At 36.8% G+C, this 21845-nt stretch overlaps 1 protein-coding gene across 5 annotated transcripts in view; it reads right to left on the reverse strand.

The window, feature by feature from the left end:
- The window catches only part of SETDB2 (SET domain bifurcated histone lysine methyltransferase 2), a 108263-nt gene that overhangs the window by 80301 nt on the left and 6117 nt on the right, over positions 1-21845 (reverse strand). For 4 of the 5 annotated variants that reach the window (XR_009451329.1, XM_059684581.1, XM_059684579.1 and 1 more), the window contains exons 2-5: positions 18603-18962; positions 10521-10646; positions 8849-8914; positions 2476-2572 (exon numbers count right to left, since the gene is read on the reverse strand). Coding sequence is in view for 3 of the 5 variants with exons in the window: in XM_059684581.1 (XP_059540564.1) it covers positions 2476-2572; positions 8849-8914; positions 10521-10646; positions 18603-18618 (305 nt within the window). In the remaining 2 variants the exon portion in view is untranslated. The remainder of the gene's footprint in view (positions 1-2475; positions 2573-8848; positions 8915-10520; positions 10647-18602; positions 18963-21845) is intronic. The other variant, XR_009451330.1, reaches the window with a different exon arrangement.

Consider the following 21845-nt stretch of genomic DNA (forward strand, 5'->3'; position numbering starts at 1 on the left):
CCTCTTTTTTATTTTTTATTTATTTTTTTTATTGCTTAAAGTATTACAAAGGGTATTACATATGTATCCATTCCTCTTTTTTATTTTTATTATATATATATACATATATATATATAATTTTTTTTTTAGTATTTGGACTTTTTAAAAAATATGTTCTATTGATTTCCTACAGAGAGGAAGGGAGAGGGATAGAGAGTTAGAAACATCGATGAGAGAGAAACATCGATCAGCCGCCTGCTGCATGTCCCCCACTGGGGATGTGCCCACAACCAAGGTACATGCCCTTGACCGGAATCGAACCCGGGACCCTTGAGTCCAGAGGCTGACGCTCTATCTACTGAGCCAAACTGGTTCTGGCCCCCTCTTTTTTTAAAAAAATCAATGGAAAAAATAACCTCAGGCCCTAGCTGGTTTGGCTCAGTGGATAGAGTGTCAGCCTACGGGGACTGAGGGGTCCCAGGTTCAATTCCGGTCAAGGGTACATGCCCGGGTTGCGGGCTCGATCCCCAGTGGGGGGACGTGCAGGAGACAACCGATCAATGATTCTCTCTCATCAGTGATGTTTCTATCTCTCTCCCTCTTCCTTCCTCTCTGAAATCAATAAAAATATATTTAAAAAAAATAACCTCAGGTGAGGATTTAAAAAAATAATAATAAAAAAGGGAACATTCCAAAAAGTACAGAATGGTCAGCTTACTATTGATCCCTAAACAATTCTAAAAGAGAGAATCAGGCCATGTGACTTTTAAATACTTATGATTTAAAAAGCCAACATGGACTAGTTTACAAAAAAAAAAAAAAAAGTGCAAATAAACCTAATCATACTTTTTGATAGGGTTGATAAAGTTTGATAATAATATAGAATGCTACAGCAGTGAATCCTGATTTCTCATAGTCTTATGAGTAAGAAAGAGAAACATAGGCAGGACAATGACAGGGGTAAATAAATTCACAACTGGTTAAACAGTTGTTTATGAAGAGTAATAAAAAGGTCTCTAGCAGTGAGCTTCAATAAAGACTAGAAAGCTTATTTAAATATTTGTGCAAGATGAAAAGCTAGTAAGAAAATATAACATAAGAGTTTCAAAATTTGAAAGGATTATGATAAGCTAGGATAACAGGACACTTAAGAATGAACCAACTCCTGCATTTAAGCTTAAAATATAATTATCTAAATATAAGGTGGAGAACAGTTTGTCTGGAGGCAATTTATATAAAAACAATCTATTTTAGTGATTTAGAGTGATTTACCTTTTTTAAAAGGTAATAAAACTTTATGCTGTATATAAGAAAGTCAGAATTCAGCTAATGAAATGGCCAGTTAAAGTGTTTTAAAACTGCGAACTTAGCTTTCTCTGAGAGTTTTTGATGAGCCTTTTAGACTCAAACTGCAATGACATCGCTAATATTTGTAAATGCAAATCATATGCAATAGTGTCAATCTACAACTCTCATAAACACTGAAAAGAAAAAAAAGAATTCTGTATTGACAACTTTTTTTGTTACTTTACTATGTAGCTGAAAGGTCAATCAACTTAATAACTTACTTTCTAAAGACACTTTTTGGTTTTTTGAAATTCTGTTCCCTACACAAGCACAAAACGTTTTCAGAAACTTCTCTATAACTAGGACTTGAAAATTTTAATACAGGCATTACCTACTAAAAACAAAGACTAAATGTCAGAGTGTCAGATTTCCTCTTATACAATTCTATTGAGGAATTCTGCTGAGGAATCTATACTGAAATTAGTGGTTAAAGAAGAAAAGGTCAGCCCGGCTAATGTGGTTCAGTGGTTGAGCATCAACCCATGCACCAAGAAATTGCCAGTTTGATTCCCAGTCAAGGCACATGCCCCGGTTGAGGGCTTGATCCCCAGTGGGGGCCATGCAGGAGGCAGCTGACCAATGTTTCTCTCTCATCAGTGTTTTATTTCTTTCTCTCTGCCTCTTCCTTCTTCTCTCTAAAAATCAATAAAAACATTAAAAAAGAAAAGGTCAGAAAAATATAGCCTAGTCTTATAAAATTTCTGATACTAATTTAGCGCTATTATGCATTTTAAAAACTGAACTGATACTGAAAGAAATAATTTTGACCCTTTTCAATACTCCACTTTAAAAGAAATCATCCAGGTAAAACAATTTTCTAGTTAAAAAAACAACAACAATCAGTTTGGTAGATTTCAATCTAATAATATACAAAGACATCCTAAGCTAAATTTTATTAAAAGACTTGACTATCTAAGGATATTAAAAGTAAATAAACTAAAAAAAAAAAAAAAAAAGTAAATAAACTATTAAGGGACTCATGAAATTTTATCCTACCTAAAATACTAAAATTTACAACTTTTAATGCGTTTAGTGGGAATCTTTTTTCATATATTCTATCTACTCTTTTGTAAAATGAGTAGCAAGAGTAAATCTCTTTCTGGGAGCAAAACTATTAACAACAAAATTAAATTAAACGGATATACATACAGAACTGTACTGTCTTCTGGAACAAAGTCTTCATATGATGTAGATGGCAATGAACCTGATTTGTTTTCCTGTTCATTCTCGGTCAAAGATTTATGATCTACATTAAAAAAAAAAATACAAACATGAGTAACAAGTACACCAATTTAAACATCATTCACAATAATATCTAAGTAATATCTTTATTAACTAGAGATATACTGAGCCTTTAAATCTGCAAACATATTAAGGTATCAAGATTGAGAAGAAGTTAAGTGTCAATATTTTTAAAAACATCAAGAAAATAAGATAGGATGAAATAAAAGATAGGATAAAAGAGATTTCTAATGCAGAAAACTCTAGTTTGGCCTGAACTTTATTTGAATTTTAATCAACCTTTAAGGTGAACATCAAGTATCCCTACTTTTGTTTGTATTATATAGAAAAAATAACATAAGGCTACAAATAAAGAAGTTTATGTATCTTTTCTTTTCTCATTGTTTTACTATTACCTATTTTATATAGGGAATTGAGTAGGATATTTGGATACCTCTTTTTGTCTTTCCATTTGTCTTTTTATATTTCTCTTCGTCTCTCCTGTATCTTTCTGCACTTAATTTTGTTTATTGTCTCTTTTTCTACTCATCTATTCTTACTCTATAACATGATTATAATATAGACATTAACTGTGTATTTAATGAAATAAATTAGTTTTCTGGTTCTTATTGTGAAAAATGGTACGTGGAATATTCTATAAGTTTGGTTTAAAGAGGGTTTTTTTTAAAAAATGCACTTTTTCCTACACAATGATGAACCTTAAGAAAAAAATGATTTCTCATCCTGCCTTGGATTATTAGCTTACCCTGTCCTTTAGTGCAAACCAGTCTTATAAAAAAGAAAAAAAAATTTAAGTCAATAAAAGATAAGATTATAATCCAAGGCCACTCCTTGGCCCATTGAAAAACAAGGATCCCTCTTTAATTATCTAGGTAAAGAAAGAAAGTTTAAAATCTGATAGTTGCAGTGAGTTATAATAACTGACTAAAAATAAATAAATTTTACAAATTAAGAATCTCTGATTTTAACAGAAAACTTGTTTGCATGAGTTAGTGTAAACCCACACTAACAAATATGAATAGACAAATGTATATAAGCATAGTTAGAAATAAGATTTACTGAAAAACATAGAGGTTTAAAATTAATCATTAGTTAAGGGGTAAAGGGGAAATAATAATTTCTCTCAAAAAAATATCTTATCCTTTGTATGGGAACACAGCAAATATTTACAGCTTATTATACACAAGCAAGGAAAATAAAGGTAATTTTTAGTGATTTGTGGAGCAAAGGCTGGGTCTGGGATGGCTTGTTTTGACCTCAACACCAAATCATTTTGTTTCTCCCATCTCAGTTTGTTTGTTTGTTTGTTTATTTATTTATTTATTTATTTATATTTTTAAAATATATTTTTACTGATATCAGAGAGGGAGAGGAAGAGAGATAGAAACATCAATAATGAGAGAGAATCATTGATCTGCTGCCTCCTGCACACCCCCGACTGGGGATCAATTTTGTCCGGAATCAACTGGGACCCTTCAGTCCATAGGCCGACGCTCTATCCACTGAGCCAAACCAGCCAGGGCCCAGTCGCAGTAGTTTTTAAAATACTAACATGAAATTTTATTACTAGAAAGTTGTTAATCCTTTTATTTGCCATATATAACAAATCTATGGGCAAAAACTAAAAACACTTTCCCTAAAAACAGGAACACATAGGGTTGTCTGCTTTCATCGCTTTTATTCAACATAATACTGGAAGTCCTAGCCACAGCAATCAGACAAGAAGAAAAAAAAGGCATCCAAATTGGAAAGAAGGATGTAAAATAGTCATTATTCGCAGATGACATGATATTATACATAGAAAACCCTAAAGACTCCACCAAAAAGTGCTTTTTTGGCAATGCAGCAGAATAAAAATTATACCTAGAATTCATTGGCATTTTTATACACCAATAATGAACTCTCAGAAAGAGAAACGAAAAAAAGAAATCCCATTTACCAGGGTAACAAAAAAATTAAGATACTTAGGAATAAACTCAACCAAGGAGGTAAAAGACTTATACTCAGACAATTACAGAATGTTGAAAAAAAAGATACAAGAAGATATAAACAAGTGGAAGAATATACCATGTTCAAGGACTGGTAGAATTAGTATCATTGAAATTTACATGCTACCCAAACAATCTATAGATTCAATGCAATCCTTATTAAAATACCAACGGCATGTTTCATAGATCTAGAACAAACACTCCAAAAAAAGACCCTCACTAGCCGAAGCAATTTCTTGAGAAAAAAGAACAAAGTTGGAGGGATCACAATACCAGATAGCAAGCTATACTTTACAGCCACTGTAATCAAAACAACCTGATACTGGCACAAGAACAGGCATATAGATCAATGGAACGGAACAGAACCAGAAATCAACCCAAGCCATTATGCTCAATTAATATTTGGTAAAGGAGGGAGGCAAGAAAATACACTGGAATAAAGATAGTCTCTTCAATAAATGGTGTTAGGACAACTGGACAGATACATGCAAAAAAAATGAAACTAGACCATCAACTCACACCATACACAAGAATAAACTCAAAATAGAAAAAAGATGTAAATGTGAGTTGTGAAACTGTAAAAATCCTTATAGAAAACATAGGAAGCAAAATATAAGACATCACACGTAGCAAAATTTTCACTGATACAAAACCTAGGCCCTAGGGCAAGAGAAACAAAGGGAAAAATAAACAAATGGGACTACATCAAAATAAAAAGCTTCTGCACAGCAAAAGAAATCAGCATCAAAATGAAAAGGGAACCCACTGTATGAGAGAACATATTTGCCACTGATACATACATCTGATAAGGGGTTAATATCCAAAATGCCCGATTGATGAGGGTCAGTGGTAGAGCAACGAACCTATGAACCAGGAGGTCCTGGTCAGGGCACAGGCCTGGGTTTTGGGCTTGATCCCCAGTAGGGAGTGTGCAGGAGGCAGCTGATCAATGATTCTCTCTCATCATTGATGTTTCTATCTCTCTCTCCTTCTCCCTTCCCCTCTGAAATCAATAAAAATATATATTAAAATAAAAACAAACAAAAAAATATATATATAAAGTACTCATGCAACTCAACGAGAGGAAGAAAAACAACCCAAACAAAAAAAATGTGCAGAAGACCTAAAATGACACTTATTTCTCTAAGAAGGACATACAAATGGCCAAGAGATACATGAAAAAAATGCTAAATGTCACTAATCATGAGAGAGATGCAAATTAAAACAACAATGAGGTACCACCTCACATCTGCCAAAATGACTACCATTAACAAATCAACAAACAAGTACTGGTGAGGATGTGGAGAAAAGAAACCCTTAGTACACTGCTGGTGGAAATGTAGACTGGTACAGCCACTATGGAAAATAGTGTGTGTTTTCTCAAAAAATTAAATATGGAACTGCCGTGTGACACAGTGATCCCACTTCTAGGACTATAACCTAAGAAGCTGGAAACACCCATTAGAAAGAATATACGCATCCCTATGTTCATAGCAAATTTATTTACAAAATCTAAGATCTGGAAATTGCTTAAGTGCCTATCAGTAGATGAATGGATAAAAATATAGTGGTACATTTACACAATGGAATACTATGCCGCTGTAAAAAAAGAAGGATCTCTTACCCTTTGAGACAGCATGGAGGGACCTGAGAGCATTATGCTAAGTGAAATAAGTCAGTCAGAGAAAGACAAGTTTCACATGATCTCACTTATCTTTTTTTAAATGTATTTTATTGATTTTTTTACAGAGAGGAAGGGAGAGGGATAGAGAGTTAGAAACATCGATGAGAGAGAAACACTGATCAGCTACCTCCTGCACACCCCCTACTGGGGATGTACCCGCAACCAAGGCACATGCCCTTAAATGGAACTGAACCTGGGACCCCTCAGTCTGCAGGCCGATGCTCTATCCATCGGGCCAAACCAATTAGGGCCACATGATCTCACTTATATGTGAAATCTAATGAACAAAATAAACTGACAAACAAAACAGATCCAGAGACATGGAAGCATGCAACACACTGAGGATCTTTAGAGGAAAGGGAGAAATCAACCACAGAAATTATATACATACTAGAGGCCTGTTGCACAAAAAGATTCGTGCAATAGGCTTTCCCTTCCCCTGGCTGATGGCACCGGTTTTCCTCTGGCACCCGGGACCCAGGCCTTCGCTCTGGTCGGAGCCACCTTCAAGCCTTCACTGCCCCACCCGGCCGCCCCGGGTTGGGTCGCACACAGGATGCCCGGATGGCAGCCAGGTGGGCCAGCCGATTGCTGCTGCACCGCCCGGCCGCCCCGGATTGGGTCGCACATGGGACGCCCACCGCCCCGGGTCGCAGATAGCAGGCCTGGATGGTGGCAGGGCAGGCGGGATGGCGCTGTTCCACCCCACCGCCCTGGGTGGCAAATAGCAGGCCCGGATGGCAGCGGGGTAGGCAGGACGGCGCTCTCTCACCCTGCCTGCAGTATGCAAGTTAGCCGCCATCTTTGTTGGTAGTTAATTTGCATATCGTGCTGATTAGCCAATGGGAGGCGTAGCGAAGGTATGGTCAATTACCATGTTTGTCTATTATTAGATAGGAGGATATGCATAACCCATGGACACAGACAACAGTGGGGTGAAGGCCTGGGGAGGGGTCAGGAGTGAGGAAGAGGGGAGTCAATAGGGAAAAGGAATGGGGACATCTGTAACAATAAAGATAAATTTTTAAAAAAATTTTAAATGTCAATTATATAACTCCCCACTTACTTAAAAACACTGCTCTACCACTGGCAAACACATACTTTTATATTAATAAGTTTATTGCAACTCAGATAAACTAAATATATTAAATTACAATATTCAGCATCTCGACTGACAAAATTACTACTTTAAAAGAACCAAGCCGAAACTGGTTTGGCTCAGTGGATAGAGCGTCGGCCTGCGGACTGAAAGGTCCCAGGTTCGACTCCGGTAAAGGGCATGTACCTGGGTTGTGGGCACATCCCCAGTAGGAGATGTGCAGGAGGCAGCTACTTGATGTTTCTCTCTCATCGATGTTTCTAACTCTATCTCTCTCCCTTCCTCTCTGTAAAAAATCAATAAAATATATATTTTTAAAAAAATAATAAAAAAAAATAAAAGAACCAAAACAAAACCCCAACTTCTTTTTTAATTAATCCCCACCCAAGAATATGCTATTTTTTAAAACTGATTTTGGAGAGAGAGGAAGAGAGACAGAGTGAGAGGAAGGAAAGGAGACAGAGAGAGAGAGAAACATCTATCGGTTGCCTCCCATACACAACCCGACCAGGGATCGAACCTGCAATCTAGGTATGCACCCTGACCAGGAATGGAACCCACAACCTTTTGGTGTATGAAATGATGCTCCAGCCAACTGAGCCACCAAGGCCACTTACTTTCTTTTAATAGGAAATATATTGTCTCCGAAATAAAAAAAGAATTGTTTAAATTTAGTTATCTAACCACCTCCTGTATTTAAAAGCTTTTCTTCAAAACTACTATAAAAAAAAAAAAAACTACTATAACCCTTTAAGGGTGTGCTGATTCCAAGTGCAACTGAAGGATTCTGCAAAAGGCTGTTTTCAGACAGAATCTATTATTATAAAAATATATGTTAGCTACCGAAATTGAGAATATTTTTGAGCAACAAAAGATTTCTTTAAAATATACTGATGATGCTAGGCTATATTTTCAGAGATTTAAAACCTTAAGGCTCCAAATTACAGCAGTTAAAATTATAATTTATTGATAATATTTAGTAGTAACTTACATCTAATAAATGTGCTTCCCAAACACTTTAGCAAATCAGGGATAGACTAAGATTTATAGGATATAAATAGAATATATTTATATATATATACAGGATAGTGATTCTAATAAAGTAACTTTTAATATTTCTTTTTCTAGTCCTGGTATGTTATTTCTGGTTAACTGTAACATAAATTTGTTTAGAGTTTTGAAGCGGACACCCATCTATCTATACCAGAATATTCCTTCCTAGTAGTGTTCTTCACACAAAGCTGGTTTTTGGTGGTTTAGAGTCTTAACATTTTATTTGCCCTTTTTATACAAAAAGCTTTTATGAAGAAGAGATACATTTGTTCATTCCTTCCCTAGAAGGCTTTGTAGAGTATGCATTTCCTTTATCTGGATGGGTAGGAATTTTCATTTAATAGAGAAACTAAACTGATTTATATAGCTTAATTAGCCTGACATAATTAGGTGGGCCTGCTTCAGATCAAGAAAATACCAGAAAATACTCTAGATTGGGATTAGAAATGTACATACCTTTTATCAATGTTAAATTGTTATTTATAGTTGCTTCATTCACTAGAATCATTGCTTGAATGTACTCTGTTAAGGAAAGGAAAAAAGAATGAAAGCTATCAGCAGCAGCATCACCTTTATTCAAGGTCCCAGCTACTGTGCAATTTACATATTTTATCTCATTTAATCTCCACAACTCCTCTGAGAGGTTCTTATGAGTACCTGTATTAGAGACAAAGGAATTGAAGCTTAGAGGTTAAGCTATTTATTATAGGTTATTTAGCTAGGAAGTGGTATTGGATTCAAATCTAGGTGTATCAGACTCATAAAGGAATGGGGAGGAATATGAACCAGTAATTTTATTGCTAGCTTTACCAAGTGGCCAGATAAATTTCTATTGAATGAATACAAAAAGCATTTTACATAAATGTTAAAGGCACGCTTTAAAATTAAATACCCATTGCATTTTGAAGTTATTTATTACATGTTCTTACAAGCTAACATCTTTTTAAAGTATGATACTTTGTAAAATACTGTGTAATATGAAGCGAGAATTCTTGTGTTAAAATTTTTCATTTTAACAGTACTAATTTTTTTGACAAGCACATAGTCAATTAATGTTCTAAGAACACCCAAAAGTATTCAGAATAGTCTGAGGAAAAATATATAGTCTGGGGAAAATTTGCTTGAAAATCGTATGTCCTGATGGAATATGAAGGTTTCCACATAAAAGTCTTATGTTCTACAAACAACCAGAGTTGAAGAAAAATAAATAGAAAACAAAACCCTTGGATGACTGAATGAGTGCCTATGTAGAATGCATGTTTTGCTTTCAGAAGCCTAGTAAGGCAAGTTCTGCTTAAAGGAGGCAAAATACAGTTATATGTATTTTTATATTAAAAAACAAATACTAGCTGTCACTATATGATGGAATGGGTAATTTTTGTTATGTTTTCTATATATACCAAATGTACAATAAGCAGACATTATGCCTGCCCCAAAGAAAAGATAAAAAGACAAAAAGAAAATGGGGGGAGGGGAGTATAACAGGTAGCCTAAGATAATGAGATAAATGCAGTAGCTACTATCTATAATAATAAAAGCATAATATGCTAATTAGACCAGACAGCCAAACGACCTTCCGGACGTCACTCCGGACATCCTTCTGGACGAAGCCATGGCAGCGGGGGCTGAGGCAGAGGAGGTTAGGGGCTATCAGGCAGGCAGGCGAGCAGTTAGGGGCGATCAGGCAGGCAGGCAAGTGGTTAGGAGCCAGCAGTCCCAGATTTCGAGAGGGATGTCCAACTGTCAGTTTAGGCCTGATCCCACAGGGGGATTCCTGCAGGATCGGGCCTAAACTGGCAGTCGGATATCCCCTGTGGGGTCCCGGATTGCGAGATGGTGCAGGCCAGGCTGAGGGACTCCCCTCCCATGCATGAATTTTGTGCATGGGGCCTCTAGTTTAAAATAAGCATCTTCCCCAGTTTTACAAAATAGCCATGGTATGGTAAAAAGCAAGTTTTTATAGAAGCAGAACATAGAAACATACTAAAAAGCAAATAGAACTGATGTTAGGTTCTTAAAAAGAAAGAAATAATTTGAGTTTTAAAACAAACTACTGGAAATAGAATTATACTGTATGCCAATGGGTAACATTAAGCATTAAATGTACTAAGTTTTTATTGCTTTGTACCTTTATTTGTGGCAGACCCATCTTTGATCTTCTGCTTCAGTGACTGCAGCACATTTTGCACTTGCTCAAATATGATGTCCACTTTTCCATCATCCTCCAGTTCCATCCAGAAAGTTTTTGCATCCCCTAAATATAAATCAGTGAATAGTCTAAGACCTCAATAGAAATAAACTGTAGCCCTGGCTGGGTAGCTCAGTTTGTTAGAGTATTGTCTCGATATGTCAAGTTTGTGAGTTCAATCCCCAGTCAGGGCACAAACAAGTATCAATCAATGAATGCATAATGGATGTTTCTCTCACTCCCTTCCTCTCTCTCTCTCAAATTAACAAATTTTAAAAAAAACTTAAAAATAGACTGTAATTTCCCCATGGCACATGTTACAAACAGTCTGTTTGGTTTATAAATAAAATCAAGTTTTAATTATCTTTCACTTTCTTTGAGGAAGATGATTTTGGTAATTGTTTCTTAACAAAAATCTAGATACAAGGAATATGATCTAAGTATGTCACTTGTTTCTGCTACCTGGAAAAATATGATGATAACTTTGGTGACACTATTTCTTGACTGGAAAACAAAAGGAATGACTTCAAGGGTGGTAGTGGACATTCACAGACACATTCATTTAAAAACTTTAAAGAATATAACATCCACTGAGTATGGAGGTGGATGGCTTCAGAATGAAACATCTCGACAATGGCTAAAATAATTAAATGTCCAACAATAATGCTTTTTAAAATGACTTTTATAGTACAGCTGGTATGGCTCAGTGGTTGAACATTGAACTATGAACCAGGAGGTTATGGTTCAATTCCTGGTCAGGATATATAGAAGGTTTCAGGCTTGATCCCCTGCAGGGGGTATGCAGGAGGCAGCCGATTAATGATTCCCTCTCATCATTCATGTTTCTATCTCTCTCTCTCCCTTCTTCTCTGAAATAAAATTTTAAAAAAGATTTAAAAATAAATAAAATGTCTTTTACATTACTTTAAAATAGTAACATGAAACAAAATGTTTAAAAGTTTTTATAAAGTTATATAGATGATCCAAAATTTCATATGCCCAGCAACCTAACCCCTTAACAACTTTCTAGAGAAATAATCCTTTCAAAGTTAAAAACAAGAATATGAGAAAGGCAATTAAAATAAATTGGCAGAAGCAAAATCTCATTTAAACCAGGTTTACAAGTAACAAAAATATCTTAAAATGTACTTGTAAAATGTTAAAATTAATTAATGAAGACTTAAGGAAAAGAGGAACAAAATAATTGCACTTCAGAAAGGTCGCTTGAGAAGCTATGATGATTAATGAAAGCCCAGTAAGTTTACAAAAAGCCACATTTTCCTTAATAAAAATTAAATCTAGAACCTGTAAGTTTGGCCATGGAGTGAGACTCTTCATAAGAAGCTTAGGCCTCAGAGTTCTAACCCTTACTGGCAAAGTCACCTTACCAATAAAAGATGTCTGGCTAATTGGGCCTGCCTCCACAGAAGCCTCAGGAGGGGTGCTGTTTCTGTGTTAACATTTTGCCCTGATGTGTACTACCCAAGACTGCCCAGCTTTAATTCCCATTAGTACAACTCAGACAATGCTTCAACATTTAAAACAATGTGAGGACAAAAGGGATGAGAAATGATGCTGTAGAAGCATGCAGGAGCCATAACATGGAGGGCCTTGTGTACAATGCTAAGCAACTTCATTTTTATACAGAAGGCTACAGAGAGCCACTCAAGAGGTTTAGGCATCTTATAATGTGATTAGATTTGTTTCTCATAACACTCATGTGGCAGAGCAAAGAGGGAAGAGTCAAGAATGATTTCTAAGTTTCTGACTCAGGCAACCATATGTATACTAATGGTATGCATTGAGATAGGGAATCAAGGTAGAGGCACATATCAGAAATTCAAATAGGGCGAGTAAAATGGATACACAGGCTTCAGAGTAAGATCTGCTCCATATATACAAACTTTGGAGTCAATATCACACACCTGCTTGCTGAAGCACAGAGTAGATGATAAGAAGAATGTATAGGGAATGAGAAGAGGCTCTTCTGTAGAACATCAACATGTAAGGGATGAGTACAAGAAAAGGAATCGTGGAGACTGAGGAGCAAGGAGATGAAAGAACAGGAGTGATTAACAGTCTGTGCTTTGGAATTCAGATGTATGTGGGTTTGAATCCCAGCACAGCCACTTAATTAGATGTGTGACTACATCTATAAAATGGGAATAATAGCATCTACCTCAGAGTTGATGTACACAGATAAACACATGACAGCAAGAAATTACTGTATATAATTTAACAGGGAATACAGTCTTAGACAAAAGAAATTAATCTTTAAATGTGGAATTTTAGAAATCATTCACTAAGTGGAGAAAATATTTTCTGAAGCAGGGCGTTCTCAGAATCCTTAAAATCATTAAGTTTTTACTGACAGATAACCAACAAAAATCATTGCTTTTAGGCAAAACTATTTGTAAAAGCACTTAACTGATTATTGTTACCATGTTTCTTTTCATGGATAGGACTCAAAACTTCATATTAGGGATTTATCTCTATTGAGGTGGACATTTAAAAGAAGGGTTTTGAAAGGTATTTACAAAGAGCTTTCTGTAGCATAATAACCCTCTGGCTTGAGAAAACAAGCAGTGATGCTGAAGGACAGCAATCAGGACTTACATGAATTTTTGTTTTTCAGTGACTATCATTTAAAGCTGTTAGAAATGGCAATACATGATACCAAATTATTCTGACAGGAAGCATGTACAACAAATTACTTAAAAAATGAACAGGGTAGCGCTAGTCGGTTTGCTCACTGGTTAGAGCATTGGCCCGAAGACTGAAGGGTCTTGGGTTCAATTCTGGTCAGGGCACACACCTCGGTTGCAGGCTCAGTCCTGGATGAGGCACATGCAGAAGGCAACCAATCGATGTGTCTCTCTCTGTTTCTCCCCCTCCCTTACACTCTCTCTATAAATCTACAGAAAAATATCCTTGGGTGAGGATTAATAAAAACAAAACAAAACAAAGTGAACAGGGTAAATGCTTAGTCTTGGAATAGATTAATAAAGAGGACACTGACAATCTACACTAATAAAAGAGAAAAACGGTAATTGGCGTACGATACCCTTTTCATTGGCTAATCAGGGCTATATGCAAATTAACTGCCAACTATGATTGGCAGTTAACTGCCAACTAAGATTGGCAGTTAACTGTCAACAAGATGGCGGTTAATTTGCATATGTAGGCACAATGCAGGGAGGCGAAAGGGAAAGCAGGAAGAAGCCCCCTGCCACTGACAGTGATCGGAAACCCAGTGGGGAGCTAAGAGCTCCAGCCATGATCGGAGAATCAGGCGCCTTTTCCGCCCTGGCCAGTGATAGCAGGAAGTAGGGGTGGAGCCAGCGATGGGAGCTGGGCACGGTCGAAGCTGGCAGTCCCGGGAGCTAGGGGCCCCTTGCCTGGGCCTAAAGCGGAGCCCACGATCGCGGGGCCACTGCAGCTACGGGTCCCCGCTGCCCGGGCCGGACGCCTCAGCCAGAGGCGTCCTGCAGGGGCAGGGGCGGAGCCTGCAACTGCGGGGAGCTGGGGGTCCCCTGCCCAGGCCTGACACCTCTGCCGGAGGCCTCAGGCCTGGTCAAGGGGCCGATCCGGTGATTGGTGATCGGAGGGTGATGAGGGTCAACTCCTCTGGCCGAGGCATCAGGCCTGGGCGGGGGGCAGAGCCGGGGATTGGGGGGATATGATGGTCCCCTTGCCCAGGCCTGAAGCCTGGGTCAGAGGCGTCAGGCTTGGACGGGGGGTGGAGCAAGCGATCAGAGGGAGTTGGGGGTCCCCTGCCCAGGCATGATTCCTGGGCCAGAGGCCTCAGGCCTGGGCGGGGGCCAGAGCCAGTGATCAGGGGGAGATGGGGGTCCCCTGTCCAAGCCTGACACCTCTGGCGAAGGCGTCAGGCCTGGGCAAGGGGTCGATCAGGTGATCAGAGGGTGATGGGGGTCTACGCCTCTGGCTGAGGCATCAGGCCTGGGCAAGGGGCAGGGCCAGCAATCGGAGGGGTCTGGGGGTCCCCTCCCAGGCCTGATGCCTGGGCCAGAGGCATCAGGCCTGGGCTGGGGGCAGAACCAGTGATGGGGGGAAATGAGGGTCCCCTGCCCAGGCCTGACGCCTCTGTCAGAGGCATCAGGCCTGGGCAAGGGGCCGATCCTGCGATTAGAGGGTGATGGGGGTCAATGCCTGAGGGCTCCCAGTATGTGAGAGGGGGCAGGCTGGGCTGAGGGACACTCCCCCGCCCCCCACACCCAGTGCATGAATTTCATGCACCGGGCCCCTAGTATAAGAAAATAAAGCCAATCAGAAAATACGGAAACTATTTGCTTGCAGAATAAATAAATGTAACTAAGCAATTCATATTTATTTGTTCTAGGTTTTTAATATATTGATCCTATGATATCCTTATTATCTCCAACTGCTAAGTTTATTTCTCATATTTCAATGGCTCTTGCTCCTCACTCTTCTTGATCATTTTTCTTCATCTTCTTACTGCGGAAAATTTAACCACAGTAATATTAAGTAAGAAAAGAGGTAACCAACCTCTCTGATAAATGTGATTAAGAGATTCAGTTAATAACTTTTTTGAACAGAGACTAAATGAGTATCATATGAAGAAACATCTGACTGACTTCCATTTCAACAGCAGACTGTATGGTTACTACAACATAAACAATTTTAGTCTCTTGCTCCTTATTTGTGCATTGTATGCATGCTGAGGGTTATCATCTAAAACAAATATTTCAGTATATTTTGCTAGAAGACAGTTACAAGGAATACAGGAGCAGGTACTTGAATTGAAAATCAAATTAGTATACTAACATTGCTGCTACTTGCCTCCAGAAATGAAGGCTGGTATGGCTCAGTTGGTTGAGCATTGTCCCAAGTACCGAGAGGTCGCTGATCGATGGTCAGGGCACATGCCCAGGTTTTGGTCAGTGACATGCGAAGGCAACAGATCTCTCTCTCTCTCTCTCTCTCTCTCTCTCTCTCTCTTTCTCTCTCTCTCTCCCCCTCCCTTGCTCTCTCTAAAATCAATAAAAACATATTTAAAAAAATATATCCACAATTATCAAAAGGCTATTAAAATATTCTTCCTTTTTCCAATTTCTTGTCTGTGTGAAGCTTCATTTTCTTTACACATTTTAGCCAAAGCGATATATTTGAATAGATTGAATGCAATAGATATGAGAATCTCTCTTCTAGTAAGCCATCTATTAAAAATTTATAAAAGTGAAAAACAATGGTTTCACTAATTTTTGTTTTTAAAATGCTTATTTTTCACAAAAATATAATTCATGTTAACATGCTTATTATTTTTAAATGAGCCAATTAACTTTTTTATTTTAATCCTCATCCAAAGATATGTTTTTTAAATTGAGTTTAGAAAGAGAGGAGGGGAGGAAGAGAAACATTGATGTGACAGAAACATAAATCGCTTGTCATCTATACGTGCCCTAACCTGGGATCGAACCTGAAACTTAGGTATGTGCCCTGACTTAGAATTGAACCCACAACCTTTGTGGTATACGGGACAATGTTCCAACCAACTGAGCCACCTGGGAAGAACTAAATTAACATTTTGAAACATCTTGGTTTCAATTTCTAATACAGTAAATATGAACACGTATTATTCACATAAACAAAAGCTGTTTAGGGTTTTAAATACTTTTAAGAGTATACAGTAGTCCTGAGAGCAAAAGAAAGTTTAAGAACCACTGTGCTAGATAATGGCCCAGTGAAATCAGTACTATATATTCTACATAAAAATTCATATGTAAAGGGCATTAAAACAATTCTATATAACACTGTAGTAGTACATAAATGACACTATGCATTTGTCAAAACCCAAAGAACTTTAAAGCACAAAGAGTAAACTTGAATGTATGCAAATTTTAAAATATCATTTAAGGGGTTAGGGACCCCTGAAAGGAATGAATGTAGACTGTGACAAGAGAATCTAATTGTATTAAAAATGTATAGACAATCTCCCTGAAGAGCTGGGTGGAAAAGGTATTGACCTAAATAACTGGAAATAAGTGAAGTCTAAAAGTAACAGTAACTGTGCACAGCACTGCTGTTTCCCACCTGGGAATAAATTTACATTTCTGATACTACTATTCATACTAGTATACAGGCATACCTTGTTTTATTGTGTTATGCTTTACTGTACTTCACAGATGTTGCATTTTATACAAATCAAAGGCAAGACCCTCCACCAGCGAAAACATTACAATTTGCTTTGATATTTTTTTGTGGTGGTCTGGAACCCAATCCCCAATATCTACAAAGTATGCCTGTCTACTGAAATTGAGCAATTACGTAAATGGATCAGATGGTCAGAGCCACATTTCTCAATGTTGGAATGGAAGTTTACAGATAAGCAAGGAGTAGGCTAGAATGATCCACATAGTAATGGATTAGAGTCGGACAAATCGATACAGTCACATTTAGCTTAATATAGACTCACATGGTTACATATAGAAATACATATAGATATGTACATACATATCTTTCCATGCTCTGTCACTGAGAGGGCCTAAACCAATGGAACTCCAGTACAAAGAGCATACCTGGGTTTCTAATACAATTTTCCAATGAAAGGAAACAAAGTATATTCAAGAAATGGCTGATTCTAGGCCTGGGACAGGAAATATATGTGAGCCTGGAGCATCTTCTAATACCATAAAATAAAGAAGTACTAAAAAACAAACAAAGTGAAACAAAACCCACCTACATTAATGGGAGTATGTTAAGGGGACACAGAGCCAAGTGAAAAGAGCTCCCAATGGCCAATCCTGGGACAATTTAAGTAACAAAATAAAGCAGTACTAGATTATAACCCAAAGTATAAAATAAGTATCCATTAATATATAAATAAATGACTGAATAAATACAAAGGTGGGGGAAAGGAGACAAATCTCCCATATAGAACAATTCCAAATAATTAATGTAAATATTCTGTTCTGAAAGAAGAGGAGCATAAAATCCCCATGGATTAAATGTGGGCTGCACATAGTGACTATCCTGTCAAAGAGTACAGTAAGGAAAGGGAGATTTTTTAAAAAAGTCATTTACAGTAGAGAAATAATATAACACTGTCAGCCAGGTGATCAAGCTCAGTATCAATAAGTGAGAAATCATGTTGATAAATATACCCTTGATATGATATGGTAAAATGGCGCTTTACATCCCACAACCTTCTAACCCTACTCACATGAGGAAAAAAAGCAGTCAACAATTCCAATAGAGGAGCATCCTAAAAAATACCTGGATACAAAATCAAAACCAAAGGAAGTCTGAGGAATGTCACATCTAAGAGGATCCTAAGAAGATATGACAAGATAATGTAATGTGGTATCCTGGATGGGATCATGGAACAGAAAAAGACGTCAGGCAAAAACTAAGGAAATAGGAATAAACCATGGACTTTAGTTCATAATAATGTGTCACTTCTGGTTCATTAATTGTAACAAATGTACCAGCCAAATGTAAGACATTAATCATAGGCAAAACTGGGTGCAGGAATATGGGACTCTCTGTACTATCTTCTCAATTTTTCTGTAAATCCAAATGTTTTCTAAAAAACAAATATATATATTTTTAAATATATTTTATTGATTTTATACAGAGAGGAAGGGAGAGAGATAGAGAGTTAGAAACATCGATGGGAGAGAAACATCGATCAGCCGCCTCCTGCACATCTCCTACTGGGGATGTGCCCGCAACCCAGGTACATGCCCTTGACCGGAATCGAACCTGGGACCTCTCAGTCCGCAGGCCGACGCTCTATCCACTGAGCCAAACCGGTTTCGGCAAAACAAATATTTTTAAAAGTAACTTAAAGTACTGACTTAGCATTATAGATACATAATTATAAAGAGAGCTAAAAATGTTGGCTAGGTCATAATAAACCCTTAATTCCTCCGAATTTAGAACAGGCAATTGCAATTAAACACCTTGAAAATTCCACAATTCAGCTTCATTAAGTAATCTACATACTTTTAAACAAAGTTTAACAATGGTTTTTCAACCTACCATTTTTTTCTCCCATCTTTTGGCGTTGTTTATAAAGATAAAACTCTTCAAAATTAATTTTAGCAAAGGATTGAAACACTTTGATTGGAGAATGTAACCGGAATCCAACTGTAGTCTCTATGAAATTTGCAGTCCTCAGAGAAAATACATCATTGTGGCATTCTAAACCCAGAATTCTTTGATACTTGAATGTTCAAATAGAAATTTTGGTTGAAGAAACTTTCAGAAATGACTAGTCCAACATAATGACATGTCCACGAATCTTCAATCAAATATTTATAGTTGTATCAGATCACTGACAATACCTTAATAAAAATAAAAACCAACTCCATCTTTTGGTTCATAAATGCATAAAACATTCTGTAAAGAAAACAATAAAAAAGTTGCATATTTGTAAAGAATAAAATATGTAATAAGAGAATGTCATATACTAATAGCTCTATCTTTTAAAACACCATGAACTATTATGAAAAGACTATTAACCAGAAAAGTATATAAAATATCAAAATTACGAAAATTACAGAGAAATTCAGAATTGCCAGTATCTAATATATTTTTAATTGACATAAACTATCCCCACTTTATAAATTTTATACTTCATAAAAACTTTTAGGATGGATATAATAATGCTAACTACCCTCCTAGGGTTGTAGTGAGAATAAAACTTAATTACTTAGAATAGTCCCTGAAACATACAAAGGACAAAATAAATGCTAGCAATAATGATTGCTTTTTCAGTAAATATATTTTAAAAACAAAATTTGGATTTTAGTATATATAATTTTTTATAATCTTTCATTGAAAACATATTATACACTTTCCCCTAGTCATTAATATTTTTCTACAGTATGACTTTTAAGTGACTATATAATGAATGTGCTTTGGTCAGTAATTCATATATTAAAATACACTAAAAAAATTTAATAACTAAAATTTTATAAGTTATTAATTAGTACTATAAATAAACCTCCATATTTAACATTTAGATTGTTTCTATTTTTTCAGTAATAATTAATGCTGGAATTTGTTTTATGCATATCTATGTTTATTTCCTTAAGATATGCAGCTAGAGGTGGAACTAAGAGTCAAAAAGATATCAATAATTTTCAACCTCAAGATGTTAGTCAACATATGATAAATTCTTCCCCCAATCCCAAATGCAGAGAAATATTAAAATATTTTTAAAAATTTAAAAAGATGTAATCATGCTGAGAACAAAAAGGGAATTCTCGATGGACCAAGTCTGTGAGACGTCTCTGGGGAAAGAAAACAGAAGAGAAGCTGTAGAGATAATGCCAACTACTATCATAACATAGTAAAAGGAAGAGCAAAATCTCTCAGAGGAGACCAGGACACAACCAAGAGTCATTAAACATCTGAGGAAAGCTACACGATGACAGAGACTTAACAAGCCCACAAACGGATGGACTTAAATTCAAGAGAATAGAGCATCCTGAAAATAATTTAAAAACAAATGTTATTGTTTTTAATATCCTCAAAGAGCACAAGAAGGAAACCTCAAGAAGTGAGGATATTTTTCCCACTGATTTTAGAGAGAGTAGAAAAGAGGGTGGTAGAGGGAGAGTGAAGAGAGAAATATTGATGTGTCTCTGTCACATCAATTGGTTGCCTTCCACACATGCCCTGACTCGGAGCAGGGATGGGATCTGCAACCCAGGTAAGTGCCCCTGACTAGGAACAGAACCCACAACCCTCCTGGTGCCCAGGCCAACCCTCTAACCACGGAACCATGCTGGCCAGGGCCAAATACATACAACTTTTAAAATACCCAATTAGATATCTTGAATGTAAAAACAGTTGTTGAATAAACTCAACAGATGACTGAATAATAGCACAGACTCAGATGAAGAGCCATTTAGTAAGCTGGAAGATTGACTTAAGCAAAGCACTCAAAACACAGAGCAAATAAACAATAAGTGGAGGAATAAAATAGGGAGAATGAAGAGGCAATAAAGACCAAGAATTTCTCAGAACTGTAAAACACGCAAGCCCACTAAGGGCTCCTTGAGTACCAATCAGGATAAAATTTTGAATGTACACTGCTAAACAAACTGTGGATAAACTTCAGAATATCAAGAATAAAAACACGCCCCGCCAGCGTGCTCAGTGGTTGATTCCCGGTCAGGGCACATTTTCAGGCTCAATCTCCAGAAGGGGGCATGCAGGAGGCAGCGATCAATGATTCTCTCTCATCATTTTAAAAACAAACAAACAAACAAACAAACAAAACAGGTATAACTAAGAAAACTTAGAGCTAACCTCAATTTAAAAAGAGAAATAAAAAAATAAGAAATGAAAGATATAAAGAGAAGCATGGTAAATAAGCTGACAAGGAAAAGTCCAAATATGTTAATAATCAAGTGAATGTGTTAACCTTACTATTAAAAAGGCAGACTCTCAGATTGGATTCCAAGCATGACCTAGTTATGGTATTTTTATTATTTTTTAAAAAATACTTTTATTGATTTCAGAGAGGAAGGGAGAGGGAGAGATAGAAATGATGAGAGAGAATCAGCTGCCTTCTGCTTGCCCCCTACTAGAGATCGAGCCTCCAGCCTAGGCATGTGCCCTGACCAGGTATCGAACCTGACCTCCTGATTCATAGATCGACACTGGTAGATGCTCAATGACTAAGCGACACTGGCTGGGCAAGCTATGGTATTTTCAAATAAAGAGACCCACTTAAATCATACAAAATATCACTGAAAGGTTGAATGGAGGGAATGTGAAAAAAAGACATACCAGCAAAAATAAAAAAACACATCAAACAAAATAGAATTTAATATGAAACAAAAGAGACAAGGAAATATTTTACACCGACAGAACAATTCACCATGACTATGTAATTGAAACTGATTTAATACAAAGTAAGCTCAAGAAGTAAAAATCCCAATTAAGGAATAACTATAAAAAAGAAATTTTAAAAGAATAACTGAAGATCTTAGCAGAGCTGCATGCCACACATCCTCACCTCTCACTCCCAGCATACTATGTCCATAAAGTTTCCTAGATGAATTCCATAGAACTTTCAAGGAACATATAATTTTTATAGTATACAAAAATTCCAGAGCAGGAAAAATAGGGGAAGCCATCAAACTTTTTTTTAGATTAGTACTAGTATAACCTTGACATGTAAAAAGAGAAACTCAAGGCCAAAATCACTTATGGACATAGAAGCAAAAACAGTAAGTAAAAGAATGCATCTGTAGACTAAAAGTATGT

This window comes from Myotis daubentonii, chromosome 2 (genome assembly GCF_963259705.1).
Source record: "Myotis daubentonii chromosome 2, mMyoDau2.1, whole genome shotgun sequence".
NCBI lineage: Eukaryota > Metazoa > Chordata > Mammalia > Chiroptera > Vespertilionidae > Myotis > Myotis daubentonii.